Genomic DNA, 16,555 nt, shown 5'->3' with positions numbered 1-16,555 from the left:
CCACTACCTCTGCTGAATACGTTCACTGCCACTCCCTCACCACCCATCCCCATTGATCATCCTGCCAAATCCTTCAACTACACCCCTGACTTCCACTGATTACCACCCACCCCCAACCCCACAACTGGCCTCCCGACCCACCTCCGAGTACATACCCCCACCACTCCCAACCCTTGACTACCCACCCGACGCATAACTACCATCCCCACCTGACTACGACTCCCATTCCCCCGGCCAACCTCTTGAACTTCCAACTATTCGTTCTGACATCCCAATTATCCTCCCCAATTCCAGACTATTCCCCCATGACCACATGATGAGCATCCACACAACCAACCACACCCACTGACTAACCAGCCCTCTTTCCAATCACAGTGGTTAGCACTGTTGTCTCACAGCATCATGGTCCCGGGTTTAATTCCAGCCTCGGGTCACTGTGTGTGTGGAGTTTGCATGTTCTCCCCATGTCTGCTTGGGTTTCCTCTGGGTGCTCTAGTTTCCTCCCACACTCCAAAGATGAACGGGTTAGGTTGATTTGACTATGTTAAATTGTCCCTTATGCAGGGGGATTAGCAGGGTGAATGCGTGGGGCTACGGGGTTAGGACTTGGATGGGATTGTTGTCGGTGCAAGCTCGATGGGCTGAATGGCCTTTTTCTGCACTGCAGGGATTCTATGAAACCTCCCAACTCCTTGCAATCCACCCAATGACTTCCCCCTCCCCACCCGCACCACCGACAAATGCTACTCCCTTAGCCACTTGCCTTACACACTTACCTTTTCTCCCTAGCTGATCAAAGTGGCTCAAACCTTTAAATTTACTGGAATACAGCTGCTAGTGCCTTAAAAAGGGATTCTGCATGCCTTCTCCTGATGTTCCTACACAACAAGAAAGTGACTCAAGGTGCAAACATGCTGCACATTTCTCGGCAGGCCTGGGTCAGAATGCTGGGCAAGAAATGTGAATCTCCAGTGTAAGATAAGTGAATAGGATTGGAGTGGTGATCCAATGATGATTGCCACCTCCTTAGAGGATTCAGCTCCTCATGTCATATGAATGTATTTCAGTTTCACTTATTTCTGTTGACATCTACAAGATACCAACTAATGAAACATGGAAAACGTCACCATGTTTTAGAAGCTTGATTAAAATACCTCTGATTTTGTCCTCAATAAGTAACTGACTGTTCCATTAGATCCACCTGAACTTTTGACAACTTTTGATAATAGCTACAGGATATACACATGTTTGTGTAACCAGAAGATACATTTGGTGTAAAACAAAATTAGTTATGGCACATCTCTGATGCAAGTTCTGAACAAATTTTGTAGGCAGGAGAATGTGCTGCTCTGTAGAGTCTGTGGCACACAGTATCTCAACATTTGGCAATGCTCGTTTTGATTGACAAGTGGAATTTGAATGCAGCACACATTTGCAGACCCTAAACTATAATATTGGCCACCAAACCTGTTCCTTTTTCTGCTCCATGCTTGGCTCAGTCACCGCATCCACTGCTAGCTGATGATCATCAGTTTCCTGGTCTGCTAGGAAAGAAGAGTAATGGAAGGAGAGAACAAAATTTTGTTTACAAAATATATAATGGTGGAACAATGGGTGTTATCATTCTATATCTTCTGAGCAAAAATAAAATTAGAATTGTCACAGAAATAGCCAATGTCAGACTGCATCAATGCATATTGTCAGATCTTCCCTCACCTCTAAAAAAACATTGTAACAAGCAAAGAGAGAAATACACTACATCTACAATGAAATATTTCCCTGCAAGAATGGTGTACTTTACAGACTGTAGCAGCAGTACCTTTTTCAAAAGCCAGAGGCATTTTCTGATCTATCTTTCCTTTACGTACTGACCTTGAAGAGCTTGCTGCTCTGCAGTTCCACGTACAGATATTGAATGTAGTCTGAACAGGGATTTGGTACTGATCCCATTCAATAAATTGGTTTCCAAAAAAGGAAATCCATGATTGATTTTCAGAAACAAGATTATCCCACCATTCATGTTGGAAGTGATATACTTGTACCACTATGGAGCTGTTGGCTTATTTTTCCCTATTGGAAGTTGTGTGTTCTACTTGCTGTCTGCCCATAAATTAAAATAAGAATATTGTACTGTAGAAAATCACAGTTGCACATTTCTGCAATTTGTAGTGAAATTGTTGTGGTATTCCAGAAAATAGACATTAGGAATTGGGACTGTGTAGTCTCAACAAAAATATTCTGAGTAATGGATTGTATGATGATGCTTAGTAAAGAAAAAAAAATATATATATATACAGTAAAATCCCAATGAGTCAAATTCCAGGAGATCAGCCCACAAATTCATGTTTAGTGGAGCTTTGTGATACTGCAAGGGAACTCCACATCATGGCTTTGTGATAGCCAAGGATGTCTCATTCCCTCTTGAATGCATTGCTATGTAACTGGATATGCCTACAAATACAGTCTATGTCCAAAAACAATAGGTTCAAATGCTAAATGAAAACACAGTAAGGCAGGAAATGTGTGTCTTCATTCAGTTTGTTCACATCTTACAACGGCCTGACCTTGTAAAAGACCAGAACATTGCATTGCAAAATATCGGGAGTTAGCTCTGGAAAAATTCTGTAATCTTTCTTTGTGCTCAGTCTTCGGATGTGCCTGATATAGCCCACTGTGTCATCCATACAGTCAGACATATTTTCAGTGTGTTCATGCTGCAGTGCCAAGTCCAAGAGCATCTCTATGGCTTTTGTGGCATTGGCTGGGGAAACAAGCAGGTGGGCATTCATCGGACTCTTCAGGGTCATCGGACCCGTTGGTTGAAGAATGTACTACATCGATAATGACAACATTTGTCAGTTCATTATATGGCATCGTCCACCTCTGTGTGAGTTTCCATGGCTGATTCTGCTAAAATTTCAATGTTGGCCTCCTGCAGCTGAGTGAGAAGTGCCTCATCGGGTTGGTTGTCCTCACCCTGCCCCTCAACATTCTGTGCTGTCATAATCTGTTTTGACCAGCGTGATGGAAGCTGTTGGCAATTATAGCTTCTGACACCATCTTCCATGCCTTTTTCATCATGTACGTGCCTTTCGCACAGATGCATTGTGCTCCTGCATGTTATCGATGGCCTCGATAACCTGAGACATTGGGTGTCATTGTTAGTGGATTTTCAGATACCTAATCACCCTCTGATTTGTTGGTTCAAGCTTGGCCGTGGTGTTGGGAGGCAAGAACATCAGCTTGATGCTCGAGGCCAGTAACATCAGGGCGCTTGGGGCAATTGTCTGTAATGATGACAATCTTCCTTTTCTTTCACTGCGCAGTGGCACAGTAGTCAGCACTGCTGTCTCACAGTGCCAGGGACCTGCGTTTGATTCCTGGCTTGGGTCACTATCTGTGCAAAGTCTACACGTTTCCCCCGTGTCTGCATGGGTTTCGTCAAGAGTGCTCCGGTTTTCTCCCATAGTCCAAAAGACGTGCTGGTTAGGTGCATTTGTCATGCTAAATTCTCCCTCAGTGTACCCAAAGTCGCCGAAGTGTGGCCACTAAGGGATTTTCACAGTACCTTCATTGCAGTGTTACTGTAAGCCTACTTGAGACATTAATAAATAAACTTGAAAAACTGATACATTTTGCTTACTTTCCTGATCCATGCCTCAAAAATGCTGAAGGTTATTTAGCTTGTTTTGTTAACCTTGTACTGTGTAGGTATTATCTTGACACTCACAGAGCAATGTGGCTTCCTGGACTTTTCTATCATAATAAATGGCAGCTTTTTGGTGCCACCCATGTTGGCTCAGACCACAGCAGTAACACATTTCCTTCCTCTGCCTACCACCTCTAAACATCAAAAAGTGGATTGGCAAAAGACGGTGTAACAATTTGGTTTCATATGCATCCAAAATGTCTCTTGGTGCATACTCATTCAACACATCTGTGAGACTATTTTGAAGCCAATCATCTGTCACTCCCAGACTCTCACTGCTTACTGCAGGGAAGACTACACCATGCCTTGTCTTGATTCAGTGGCAGCCATCACCGCTACAGGTGAACTCCATGTGGCTCAGATTCATTGCCAGGACCACTCCACTTTCCAGCAGAATTGGACTGGAGATGGGAACAGTCTCTGCCTGAACAATATTAGCCGAGGTTCTTGAACATTCGGATTGGCTGCCATGCTCGTCCTTTTTCTTGCTGCAGAGGATGCCTGCTTGTTAAACTGTTCCAAGATGCTTGCCTTGCGTTTCACCATGGTGGGCAAACTTAATGGTGGAACCTTCCACTCCTTCTCAATGCCCCCTTTTCACTTCATGCCACTGTTTTCCACTTGCATATTAACAACACCTTCTCTCCAATCAACAACACTTTAATTTGACCACAGGTTTAACCAAACTCACAGGATTTGCACGTCCTTTCACAGGGAGAGCTCGATGTCAAATTATGGCTTTTGTAGTGCGCATAATTTCATGATGTTGTGCAGTATAACTCCATTCTGATTGGTCAGAGTAGTCATATGACAAGCTTAGACAAGTTAACCTAATCTGGAGTTACCACTGCAGAATTTGGTTTCTCACGAGCATCAAAGAACAAAGAACAAAGAACAATACAGCACAGGAACAGGCCCTTCGGCCCTCCAAGCCCGCGCCGCTCCCCGGTCCAGGATTGAATCCTGAATCCAGGATCCCTGCCCAATTTTCCAGCCTATCTACATACTAATATCCTATCCACCGAGCTGTCCCTCACAGCTACGATGCTTTGTTCATCACAACCTATTAACTCACCCCCACCCCACCATTTCAGACCATGTGATCTCCAGGGAGAGGCGAAAACCCAGAGTGAAAACCCCAGGGCCAATATGGGGAAAAAAAATCTGGGAAATTCCTCTCCGACCCCCTGAGGCGATCGAAACGAGTCCAGGAGATCACACTGGCCCTGATCGGAAAATGCTTCCCAACCCTAGTCATTTCCACTTCCACGAACACCATATGAATTCCCTGCCCCCGAGACAGGTTCCCAACTATCCGCAGTCTCGCTCTGTACTGGCACCAGCAAGATGATCATAGAATGAAGCCTTGAAACGAGAAACAAAGAACAATTAGCCCGCGCCGCTCCCTGGTCCAAACTAGACCACTCTTTTGTATCCCTCCATTCCCACTCCGTTCATATAGCTGTCTAGATAAGTCTTAAACGTTCCCAGTGTGTCCGCCTCCACCACCTTGCCCGGCAACACATTCCAGGCCCCCACGACCCTCTGTGTAAAATATGTCCTTCTGATATCTGTGTTAAACCTCCCCCCCTTCACCTTGAACCTATGACCCCTCGTGAACGTCACCACCGACCCGGGGAAAAGCTTCCCACCGTTCACCCTATCTATGCCTTTCATAATTTTATACACCTCTATTAAGTCTCCCCTCATCCTCCGTCTTTCCAAGGAGAACAACCCCAGTTTCCCCAATCTCTCCTCATAACCAAGCCCCTCCATACCAGGCAACATCCTGGTAAACCTCCTCTGTACTCTCTCCAAAGCCTCCACGTCCTTCTGGTAGTGTGGCGACCAGAACTGGACGCAGTATTCCAAATGCGGCCGAACCAACGTTCTATACATCTGCAACATCAGACCCCAACTCTTATACTCTATGCCCCGTCCTATAAAGGCAAGCATGCCATATGCCTTCTTCACCACCTTCTCCACCTGTGACGTCACCTTCAAAGATCTGTGGACTTGCACACCCAGGTCCCTCTGCGTCTCTACACCCTTTAGGGTTCTTCCATTTATCGTGTAGCTCCTCCCTACATTATTCCCACCAAAATGCATCACTTCGCATTTATCAGGATTGAACTCCATCTGCCATTTCCTTGCCCAAATTTCCAGCCTATCTATATCCTTCTGTAGCCTCTGACAATGTTCCTCACTATCTGCAAGTCCTGCCAGTTTTGTGTCGTCCGCAAACTTACTGATCACCCCAGTTACTCCTTCTTCCAGATCATTTATATAATTTATATAAATCACAAACATCGTTCTGTGGGATTCTCTACTCTGCCAGCGGGATTGGTTGAAGACTTTGGCATAACTGGTATTTCATGGCATCTGAGTTTGACTCATTGCGACTTCATCATATAACGAAGGCAGATCATAACAGAGTCATGCTCTGTCCTCTCCTCGCTTATTTTCTGTGCATTAAGTTTGACTAAATGAAGAATCTTTCAAGATACACGACATGGGAACACAAGTATCTAGTTAAACTAGTCAGTACCACTGCACAGGTTAATATGCAAACATACGGGTTAGAAGCAGGAGTAGACCACAATTGGCCCTTTGAGCCTGCTCCAGTATTCACTGAGATCATGGCTGATTTGACTGTAACCTCCTGCCTACCCTCATTAACCTTTCCCCCCGTAATTTATCAAGAATCTATCTATCTCTGCCTTGAAGACATTCAAGACTCTGCTTCCACTGCTTTTTGAGGGATCTCCAAAGACTAAGTTGTTGTTAACTAGCCAAGGCAAAATTAATGGATTTAAAAATAGACCAAAGTTGTTCTTCTGAAACAACGCTATTTTTGTTACTCTCACACAAAATACTTCATGCTTCGATCATTTATAGCATGCTTTTTTAAACATTATCCAGCAGTAAGTTGTCTGAAAGGGCTTAACAGCAGAGAAAGATTTGCTATATTTACAAAGTATTAAAAACTGAGAAGCTGTAGACTTCATATTATAATCGAATACCTTTCAACATTACTATTGTTGTTGTAAGAAAGGTACCAAGACATTTTTAAAAGTAGTTGGGTAAACTCAAAGTTTGATATTTATATAAAGCAAATATTTATATATTTGTCTTATTATCTTTGTCTTATATCTGTATTCAAGAGTTAGGCACATGGTGTTAATTTACTCCTAATCAGTGTGGAGAATTACCTCATTAAGCAAATTGCCAGTAAAACCTATAAGATTGATTGTGTTATAAATAGAAACAGCTGCAACACTTTGCTGCTTGAGCTCTTTAGTAGAGGTTTACAATAAAATAATTGAACCTAAAGACTAGTGTTATGAAGTTGCATATATAAGGTTAAAAATGTGGTGTTTGAAAAATATAAATATTAAAAAGAAATGCAGAAACCAAAAGAAGAACTCATATAGCATTGTCTCTTTAAAAAGCCTGTATCTTTCTGTGGATTTTAAACTGTGGCAGCAGGTTTGCAACATTTGTATCCAAAGCAGCAGTCAGGGTTCCAACATAGCAAAACAGGCTTTTGAATTGAACCAATGAGTTTAAAGCAAGCACGCAGAGACACAGAACCTCAAGCCTCTCAGACTGCAGGAATACGGTGAGGTAATTCCAAGTATTTAAACCCGGACAAGGGGAAAACGACTGGCAGAGTAAGTTCGCCACCTCTTTAGTCAGAAGGAGGAAGAGGCGAGGCTCTCATATAGAATCCTGCAGTTTAATATATATGCCTTCAGAAAATCACCATCTAAAGAGAAAGAATACCAACTCGGAAAGTCATGATGTGGAGATGTCGGTATTGGACTGGGGTGGACACAGTAAGAAGTCTCACAAAACCAGGTTAAAGTCCACCAGGTTTATTCACAATCATGAGCTTTCTGAGCGCTGCTACTTCATCAGGTGAGTGATGAAGGAGCAGCACTCCGAAAGCTTGTGATTCCAAAAAAACCTGTTGGACTTTAACCTGGTCTTGTGAGATTTCTTACTGAATTCAGAAAGTGTTCCAGATGGAAGCACCAGAAGAAAGTTCATACTTCCAACCAAAGTCTGGTATTATATTATTTGAGAATGACTATATTCTGTAAGGATTTATTTCATTATTCCTGAATGAGTCTTGTAATATTTGAACAGTATTCTATTGGAGTTTATTCAGTTTATTAATTGTTTTAATAAGGTTGTCACCAGTTTTAAAATAAACTCCTGTTAATCAGATCCTGCTTTCATTTACCAAAGCCAATAGTGTCCTACTACCTCACGCACATTCGTATAAGATTACAAGGCGAGGTATCACTTTGGGTGGTTCCAAAATCGCGCAGAGGGAAAAGAAAATAACCTCTGCGTCGTAATACTAGTGTGAAATGATTTTTCCACTACAACCATTTGTCGCACCAATTTAGATCTCGAGCACCATAAAGGCAATGCTACTGAAGCCAGATGCCCTCCAAAGGGCATTAGTCATATCTAATACAGTGTTCCAGCCTGAGAAGGGTGCTTGCGTGGGGGCTCTCCATGCTTAAGGCCTTTTCCCAGGTTGTTACCTTTGCACAGTTGAGCTCCCAAACTATCCATTTGTAATATGTAATTTTACCTCTTGTTACTGACAGGGCGAGGGAGTGTGGAATAATTGTTTCCTTTTACTCATCTCTCACCTGACTGCAACAAGATGTACTTTTGAGGAGTGTTTTAATGCTTTTGAATGGTGTGACATTAAAGAACACTGTGTGGCATTTACATATTCTCTACATATCTGCATGGGTTTCCTCTAGATGTTCTGGTTTCTTCCCACTGTCCAAAGATGTGCAGGCTAGGTGAATTAGCCATGCTGAATTGCCTTTAGTGTCCAAAGATGGGTAGGTTGGTGGGATTAGCGACATAAATGTGTGGGGTTACAGAGATAGGGTGGGGGAGAGGGTCTGGGTAAAATACTCTGTTGGAGAGTCAGTGCAGATTTGATGGGCCGAATGTCCTCCTTCTGCACTGTTTTGACTCTTTGATTCTAACAGACACAAACAGGTTTACTTGTCAATTTAATCAAGGAGAAAAGATAAACATTTTTGTTCACAGCACGTAAAATGTAAATATAACAAACACCCAATCCCCAAACAGACAGACGCTCAGGCACACATAGATGTAATATGCACTAAGATTAATGAAGTAAAACAAAATAATGAGAAACAAGTCACTTGTTTAACCTGTCTTTAACATGCAAGTTGACAATCGTACAGGCCTGTAGTATCTCCCCTAGTTCTCTGAAGGTAAATGGAAGTTGGAGGTGTCTGGCCTTTCAAGGGTGAAACTGTTGCCAAGCTTCTGGAGTAAAGAAATATAACCTTTCAGGTAAAATAACTTAGCTCTTTTTATTGCTTGAGATGATGTATTTTTGAGGCATTCTTCTTGTGTTCCTGGTCTCCATCTGCCTTGCTGGATTAATAAGATATTAAGCCCTCTCTCCAGCTAGTTTCATTCAAGTGATGGCAAAATTGATGCATTCCATTGTCCACACATTGGAGCTGATGTGACTGGTACACAATGGGGGGATGATTGATATTCTACCAACTTTCCACCATGATTATTTCACTGAAAGACTTTATTTGATGTCACATCTTCATGGGACTTCAAGGTATCTTAGGTATTTTCCCTTAAATTTCTTCCATTGAAATGGTGAAGGATAGTCAATTTGCATCTAGGAAATCCATTTGCATTTTCAAGTATCTTCCCAGGCATAATATCTCTGTCTATCGAGAAACCACAAAAGGAGTTACCTGACCTTCTGGAATTCATTTTGAAGGTCAGTATCAAGTTTTCTTGTAGCTTCCTTTTTAAAATACAGTGATCATTTTCAATTGCGATTATGCCAAACCTGCGTCTTCAGTGGACCTCTCTACAAGAATAAGGCCTGGGAAACACATGATTGGCAGGAATAAAAGACTGAACAGTTTCCACATTTGCTGTCTCAGATGCATCTTCAGCATCTCTTGGCAGGACAAGATCACCATCTCAGAGATCCTGGAGCATGCTAATTAATCAGCAAACATTCATCGATAAGCCAATGATATCTGCACCAGCTCGGCCATGTTCAACAGATGGATGATGGCCTTTTACCCAAAGACCTTTTATAGGTGAACTGAGGTGCCAATCTTCTAGATGTGCATAACTCTGCTACAAGAACACCTACAAGTGAGATATCAAAATTAGGGCATTGACGCTGACAACTCCAGAGACAGTTGCTGATGGCCGTGATCGCTGGAGGCCGACTGGAAGGCCATTTGAAAAGGCAAGCAGAAATGGAAAGTTCTGCTGGTCAAGAAAAGGGCCCAGAGAAAATAGAGGCCAGTGAAATATGTACCTCTTAGCCCACTGTCTTCCCCTGTAGAGAATGTGGCAATGTGGCAGAGACGGCCACGTCAGAGTGGGGTTCCTGAGTCACACCAGGCAATGTTTAACACAGAGCCGACCATGGCACAAACTATCTCCTCTTGGAAGGCTGCCAACAACATTCTGCCGCTTTCCCTCTCAAAATAGTGATGGTATTGTGCTGTCAGTCTATGGTCACGAAGAACTAGGATTCAGACTGTGCAAATATATTTTGCTTAGGATCCCGTTAGCCAGCAGAAGGATATTACAAATGTGAACACAGGAATTTATAAATGGAAAACCTGATCAAAGATGTGATAAAAATGTGACAACAGGAAATAAAGTTTTGTATGGGAAGTGCACGTGGAGAATTTTTTAAAAATATATTATATATAGGTTGATGTTTCAGTGGACACAAGTAAATCTCAATTATTGAAAATCCATATAAACAATTAAATAATCCCAGAAGAAATTATTTAAAAATTAAAATGCTGCATAAAACATAATTTCTGTTCTGGTTTGAGATGCACAATTCTTATTAAACATGGTGGAAGTGTTTTTACGAATGTAGCTCACAAAGTTTCACAAACCTTACAACTCTGAATGTTGGACTGTGGCAATGAACCTGTTTTCTAATTCAGTCTTGGGTTGTGGGCATTGCTGCTGAGGCCAACATTTATTGCAAACTACAAGTTTCCCCATTGTTATGCGATGAATTGAGTCACTAGGTCACTTCAGAAGGTAGGGAAGAGTTGACCATGTTGATGTGGAACTGGCCATGCAGATAAGATGTGGAGATGCCGACGTTGGACCATGCAGATAAGATGTGGAGATGCCGACGTTGGACCATGCAGATAAGGACAGAAGGTTTCCTTTCGCAAAGGACATTAATGATGCAATTGTGACAATCTATGGGCCTTTATATTGATTCCAGCCTTTTTTATTGAAAGATATTTTAAAATTAGGATTTGAATTTCAATTCTTTGGACTATTAGTCCAAATATTAGATTTGATGTTCCAGTGCCCCTACCACTACACTGCCATACCTTGTTCAGCTGCAAAACAATTCTCTCATGCTTTCCATTGAAGTTTCATTACATCTGTATTCTTGGAGATATACTGCCATCTATTGTTTCACCCAATTTTTCTCCTCTGAAGGCTAGCAGGAGGGTAACCAATTTGTCTACCACTTCCAAAAATACTCTGAACCTTGGTGATCATTCCATGGCATCTCTGTTTAAAATTCTCCCTCCCTATCACTCTTTGAAGGACAACGATCTGGTTTCTGCTTGGCACTTCTGCACAGACTTGGCATCTTCACAAGATGATACAGCTGATGTTGGGAACTCTGTGGAGTGTGAAATTGAATCTTGTTCTACCATCCTGCGTCATCATGAGTTGGTCTTCCACATTACCCAAGTACATAATATGCACCCTCAATTTTAGTCAATCTCATCTCAGTCAGCAGTGGCCATAAATCAAGCAAAACTGTCCATATTTGTATATTAAGTCGCATTCGTACAGAGATCATGAGAATGACCAGTACAGGAAATAAGAATTTCACACTGTTGGAGGAGAGGGCATTTTCCTCCTGAAGAGGTGTAGAAAGAATTTCATACTGTACTTTATCTGTGCCATTCCTGACTTGGGAGTGCTTGAGGCTGTCACTCAAGCCAAAAAAGTGAAAATGTTTAATTCTTTGGCACTGACACTAATTATCACAGTAAGTGTGAAGGAAGTGTTTTAAATCCTGCAAACTACAAACCAGTGCCGCAGTTTAGTGAGATTAAATTTATTGTCTCTCTCATCCACTGTGCGCCTTAGCTCTCTCTGCCTTGAATAATTTGATGAAGATGATTAAATATTGATGGGCATTGCATTTCAGTTCTTATTTGCAATCTGATTTGCAAAACCCTGCACATCTTCAAAAAATCTGTGACGGTTCCTAACAAGGCAGGCAATTTCAATAGAAATTAAACAGCAATATCTATTATTCTTCATGGCTTATATTGGTGAGGAATATAAAGCATTAACTAATGATCAACAGGTCTGAATTTTTCATTGTGGTGCTTTTGCTTTGAACTACAATACTAATCCAATATACTGCTACGCACAAAGCGGGTGATGCCAATATGCTGGAAGCATGGAGACCTGCTTCACCAGCTGGATTTAAAGGCTCAATCTTGCCAGAAAAATAATTTTGGCAGCAGGAAATATTAAAAGGTACCACTGTGGTGGGGAGTGGACAGAGGTTGACTACCATTCTATTCTGCCTATGCTAAAGCTGAGCCTTCAGCCTATTTCTATAATCTAACTATGTTGGCATTTATGGACATTACCTTAGTCCTGGGGAGGATCCACAGTAAGAGGTCCTCAATAATATAAATTTACATATCAATCCAATGACAGCTGCAGATGCAAGTGACATTGACAGCTAATTTTCCAACTTGTTAAAATTTCTGAATGTGCCACTGCTAGGCTGATGTTTGGCAAACTAGGTGATCAACGTTTCTCTAAACACTCAGAAACCTTCAAATATCTTTAAAAAATAGAAATTAACATAACTGTATTTAACTTTTGGTATTGTTCTTAGGTACAGAGTGATCAGAATGCTGCCTCGGGGTAGAAGCTAGTTTGTGTAGTGCACATTTTTCAGAGGTACAATGGATGCAAGGGACATTAATTTAGCAATTGGAACCCAGGACATCTTGTCACTCAGTAGGTAGTAGCCCTTTCTCTGAGCCTGAAACTCTGGATTCAAGTTAATGAGCGACATGGTGGCACAGTGGTTAGCACTGCTGCCTTACAACACCAGGAACCTGGGCTCAATTCCAGCCTCAGGTCACTGTCTGTGTGGAGTTTGCACATTCTCCCGGTGTCTGTGTGGGTTTCCTCCGGGTGCTCTGGTTTCATCCCACAATTCAAAGATGTGCAGTTTAGGTTGATTTCCCATTTTAAATTGACCCTGGTGTCAGGGGGGTTAGCAGGGTAAATATGTGGGGTTATAGGATTGGGCCTGGGTGGGATTGTGTGGTTGGTGCAGGCTTGATGGGCCGAATGGCCTCCTTCTGTACTGTACGGATTCTAAGTTCCACTACAGAACTACTTGCCCACAGTTCAAGTGTTCCTGAAGACATTCAAAAAGTTTGATAATCAGCCTGCTAATTCTTCCAGTACTTCCCCACTAATCCCCAAAATGAGAAGATTACACTGGAGATAGGAAACAAGGAAGTGGGAATCTTAACGGAATTTAAACATGCTCATCCGGGTAGGTAAAAGGATACCAACCAAAAGCCATTGGGGTCCTTCTACACACATGGATTATATCATCAGGACCCGACTATTATTTTAACTGAGACCCGAGTATGGAACTTGGGCCTTTCCACTCCAGGAGAGAAGAGGAAAAGTCCACAAAGAGGTCTAAAATGATAAATATTTATCTTTCTTTTGTAGGGTCATAGGGACCAGGCATGCTACACAGGCCCCACGAGCCTTTTTGAGTATGGTCTAAAATAAAGGGTTTGTGTAATCTGTGGTTCATTAAATTACATACTGCCCCATGAAGCAGGTTTTATAAAGATTCTGGTTTTGACAAAAAAGGCCGCATAATTACTTCATATGCAAGTTGGGTTATACCAATCATGAACTGTTTAACTTTGAAGGATAGATGAGATTGTGGGATTAAAAAAAAATTGAGGCTATTGCTGTTCTGAAAATCTACTTGCTATTTAATAAAACTCAGATGCAAAACATTCTCCTGGTATCCACCCAATTAAGGCCCCTCAGGCTCTATGTTTCAATGAGAAATTATTCTAAACTCTGATGGGTGACAACACAACAGGATGGTTTGTGGATTTCACAGCAGTGGCCCAAGTGTCTTTTACCAGATTTGAGGTGGAATTTTAAGTCTCTCCGCTTGACATAAACTAAGCAGTATGGAAATTAAAATTGAAGCCTTAGACATACATTTAGTTTTTACAGTGTTACCATTTTCCTAGCATTAGTTTAGTAGATGGTTGAGGCACTCATGTGACACAACCTGGAGCTTCATGAATACATTTACATTGACACTGTTACATAGATGCTGCTTCTCCATTTCCCACAAGAATAATATGCACTGCTCTCAGCCGGATTCCTTGCTGTCATACTTGAAATACTCCCTCCGTAGCTGACAAAAGAAAATGAATAGGACGCTTTAAGTAAGGAAGGAAAATACTACTGTAAAATATCTCACTTTTACTTTTCGCTGGTGGATGTGGGGAAACGTCAGCACCAACTGATTTTGGGCTTTTGGGTTGTTCTCGATGTCCCCAGTCTTCATCCCATTCCTTTTTAAATTTCTGCTCTGAAGCTTCGATCCTGTAAAAGACAACGATTATTACAATCTTTGCTTTCAATTAGGTAAGAAAAGAAGTCCACAAATAGCCTGGAAATAAGGAATGCTTACAATTGAAATAGTTTTGCAGGTTTATACAGGTGAGTGGCATTGTGCAATCTACTTCCAATAACTGACAAATTAATAATGAAAATGAAACAAGAGTTTTGTTTCCTCAGCAATGCCCTGTACGCTAGACATTTTCAAGACAGTGAGTAATAGCATTCGTTGTTAATAAATGAATGGATTTCACAACTGCCATTTGTCTTTCCTCATTAGTCACTGCGCAGCATGACAAAAGGATTTGCGTAAAATACGAATATTGATATCTATTATCAACACCAGTTAATGGCACCCAGCACTTTGATTTTGCCTGGTTCGCCCTGTATATTTATAATTATGTAAATTAATGCATGCATTAGAAATGAATTCCGCCAGTCTCCAAATGTCAATTGAGGGAGAGATTACTGTCGTTGCACCAGTTTACCAGATTCTCTATCTCTTTCTTGTACTCTGTCTCCTTATTGTTTGCGATCTGACCCACTACAGTGGTGTCATCAGCAAACTTGAAAATCGAGTTGGAGGGAATTTGGCCACAGTCATAGATGTATAAAGGAGTATAGTAAGGGGCTGAGGACACAGCCTTGTGGGGTACTGGGTGTTGAGGATGATCATGGAGGAGGTGTTGTTGCCTATCCTTATTGATTGCAGTCTGTGGGTTAGGAAGTCTAGGATCCAGTCGCAGAGGGAGGAGCCGAGCCCCAGGCCACTGAGTTTGGAGATGAGTTTTGTAGAAATAATGGTGTTGAAGGCTGGGCTGTAGTCAATAAATAGGAGTCTGACATTGGTGTCTTTGTTGTCTTGGTGTTCCATGGCTGAGTGTAGGGCCGGAGAGATGGCGTCTGTTGTGGACCTGTCCCAGCAGTAGGCAAACTGTAGTGGATCCAGGCAATCTGGGAGGCTGGAATTGATTCGTGCCATGACTAACCTGTTGAAACATTTCATAATGATGGGTGTCAGAGCCACTGGACGATTGTCATTAAGACACACTGCCTGGTTTTTCTATGGTACCCGGCTGATGGTCATCTTCTTGAAGAAGATAAGGACCTCAGATTGTTGTAAAGAGAGGTTGAAGATGTCTGTGAATGCCCCCGCCAGCTGATCCGCGCAGGATCTGAGTGCTCCTCCGGGTACCCCATCTGGGCGAGTTGCTTTGGTGGGTTGACTTTTGAGAAGGCTGCTCTGATGCCTGTGACGGTGATCGGATACTTGTTCACCCAAAGCTCCCGGGGTGGAGGGCGTGCTCTCTTGCTCAAAATGGGCATAGAATGCATTGAGCTCATCGGGGAGGGGTGCATTGGTGCTGGCGATTTTACATGCCTTCATCTTGTAGCCAGTTATGTCTTGCAGACCTTGCCGTAGTTAGTGGGAGGCCATGTGACTAGCCTGGGACTCTAGCTTGGTCCGGTACTGTCTTGATAACTCTGATGGATCTCCTTAGATCATATCTGGATTTCTTGTATAGGTTAGAGTCGTCGGACTTGAAAGCCTCAGACCTGGACTTCAGCAAGCAGTGGATATCCCTGTTTATCCATGGTTTCCGATTGGGAAACACATGGATTTGCTTCTTTGGCACATAGTCTTTTACACACTTACAAATGAAGTCAGCTACTGTAGTGGCATACTCATTCAGGCTGGTCGCAGAGTTTTAAAATATTGACCAGTCTACTGGCTCGAAGCAGCCCCGTCGGGGATCATTCGATTCCTCAGACCAACATTGCACGACTTTAATTGATTCTCCCGTTTCAGTTTTTGCTTGTAAGCCAGAAGCAGGAGCACAGCCTTGTGGTCTGATTTACCAAAGTGTGGACGGTAGGCATGTTTGATATTTGCGTAGCAGTGGTCTAGAATATTTGAGCCTCTGGTGGAACAGGAGATGTGTTGATGGTGTCTTCGTATGAAGCTCTTGAGCTTGGCCTGATTGAAGTCCCCGGCCATGATGAACAAGGCCTCGGGATGTTTCGTCTCAAGGCTACTTGTGGTGGTGTATATTTCATCCAGCACGGTCTTCACATCCACATGGGGTGGGGTGCAAA

The 16,555-nt window shown here is 42.4% G+C and overlaps 1 protein-coding gene across 2 annotated transcripts in view; it reads right to left on the bottom strand.

Moving 5' to 3' along the window:
• The window catches only part of ush1c (Usher syndrome 1C), a 227,822-nt gene that overhangs the window by 111,037 nt on the left and 100,230 nt on the right, over positions 1–16,555 (bottom strand). For both annotated transcript variants that reach the window (XM_078220626.1, XM_078220627.1), the window contains exon 14: positions 14,319–14,443. In XM_078220626.1, coding sequence (XP_078076752.1) covers positions 14,319–14,443 — 125 coding nt within the window. The remainder of the gene's footprint in view (positions 1–14,318; positions 14,444–16,555) is intronic.

This window comes from Mustelus asterias, chromosome 9 (genome assembly GCF_964213995.1).
Source record: "Mustelus asterias chromosome 9, sMusAst1.hap1.1, whole genome shotgun sequence".
Lineage (NCBI taxonomy): Eukaryota > Metazoa > Chordata > Chondrichthyes > Carcharhiniformes > Triakidae > Mustelus > Mustelus asterias.
Note: the sequence above shows the minus strand (reverse complement) of the source record. Positions and strands in the feature narration are given on the sequence as shown.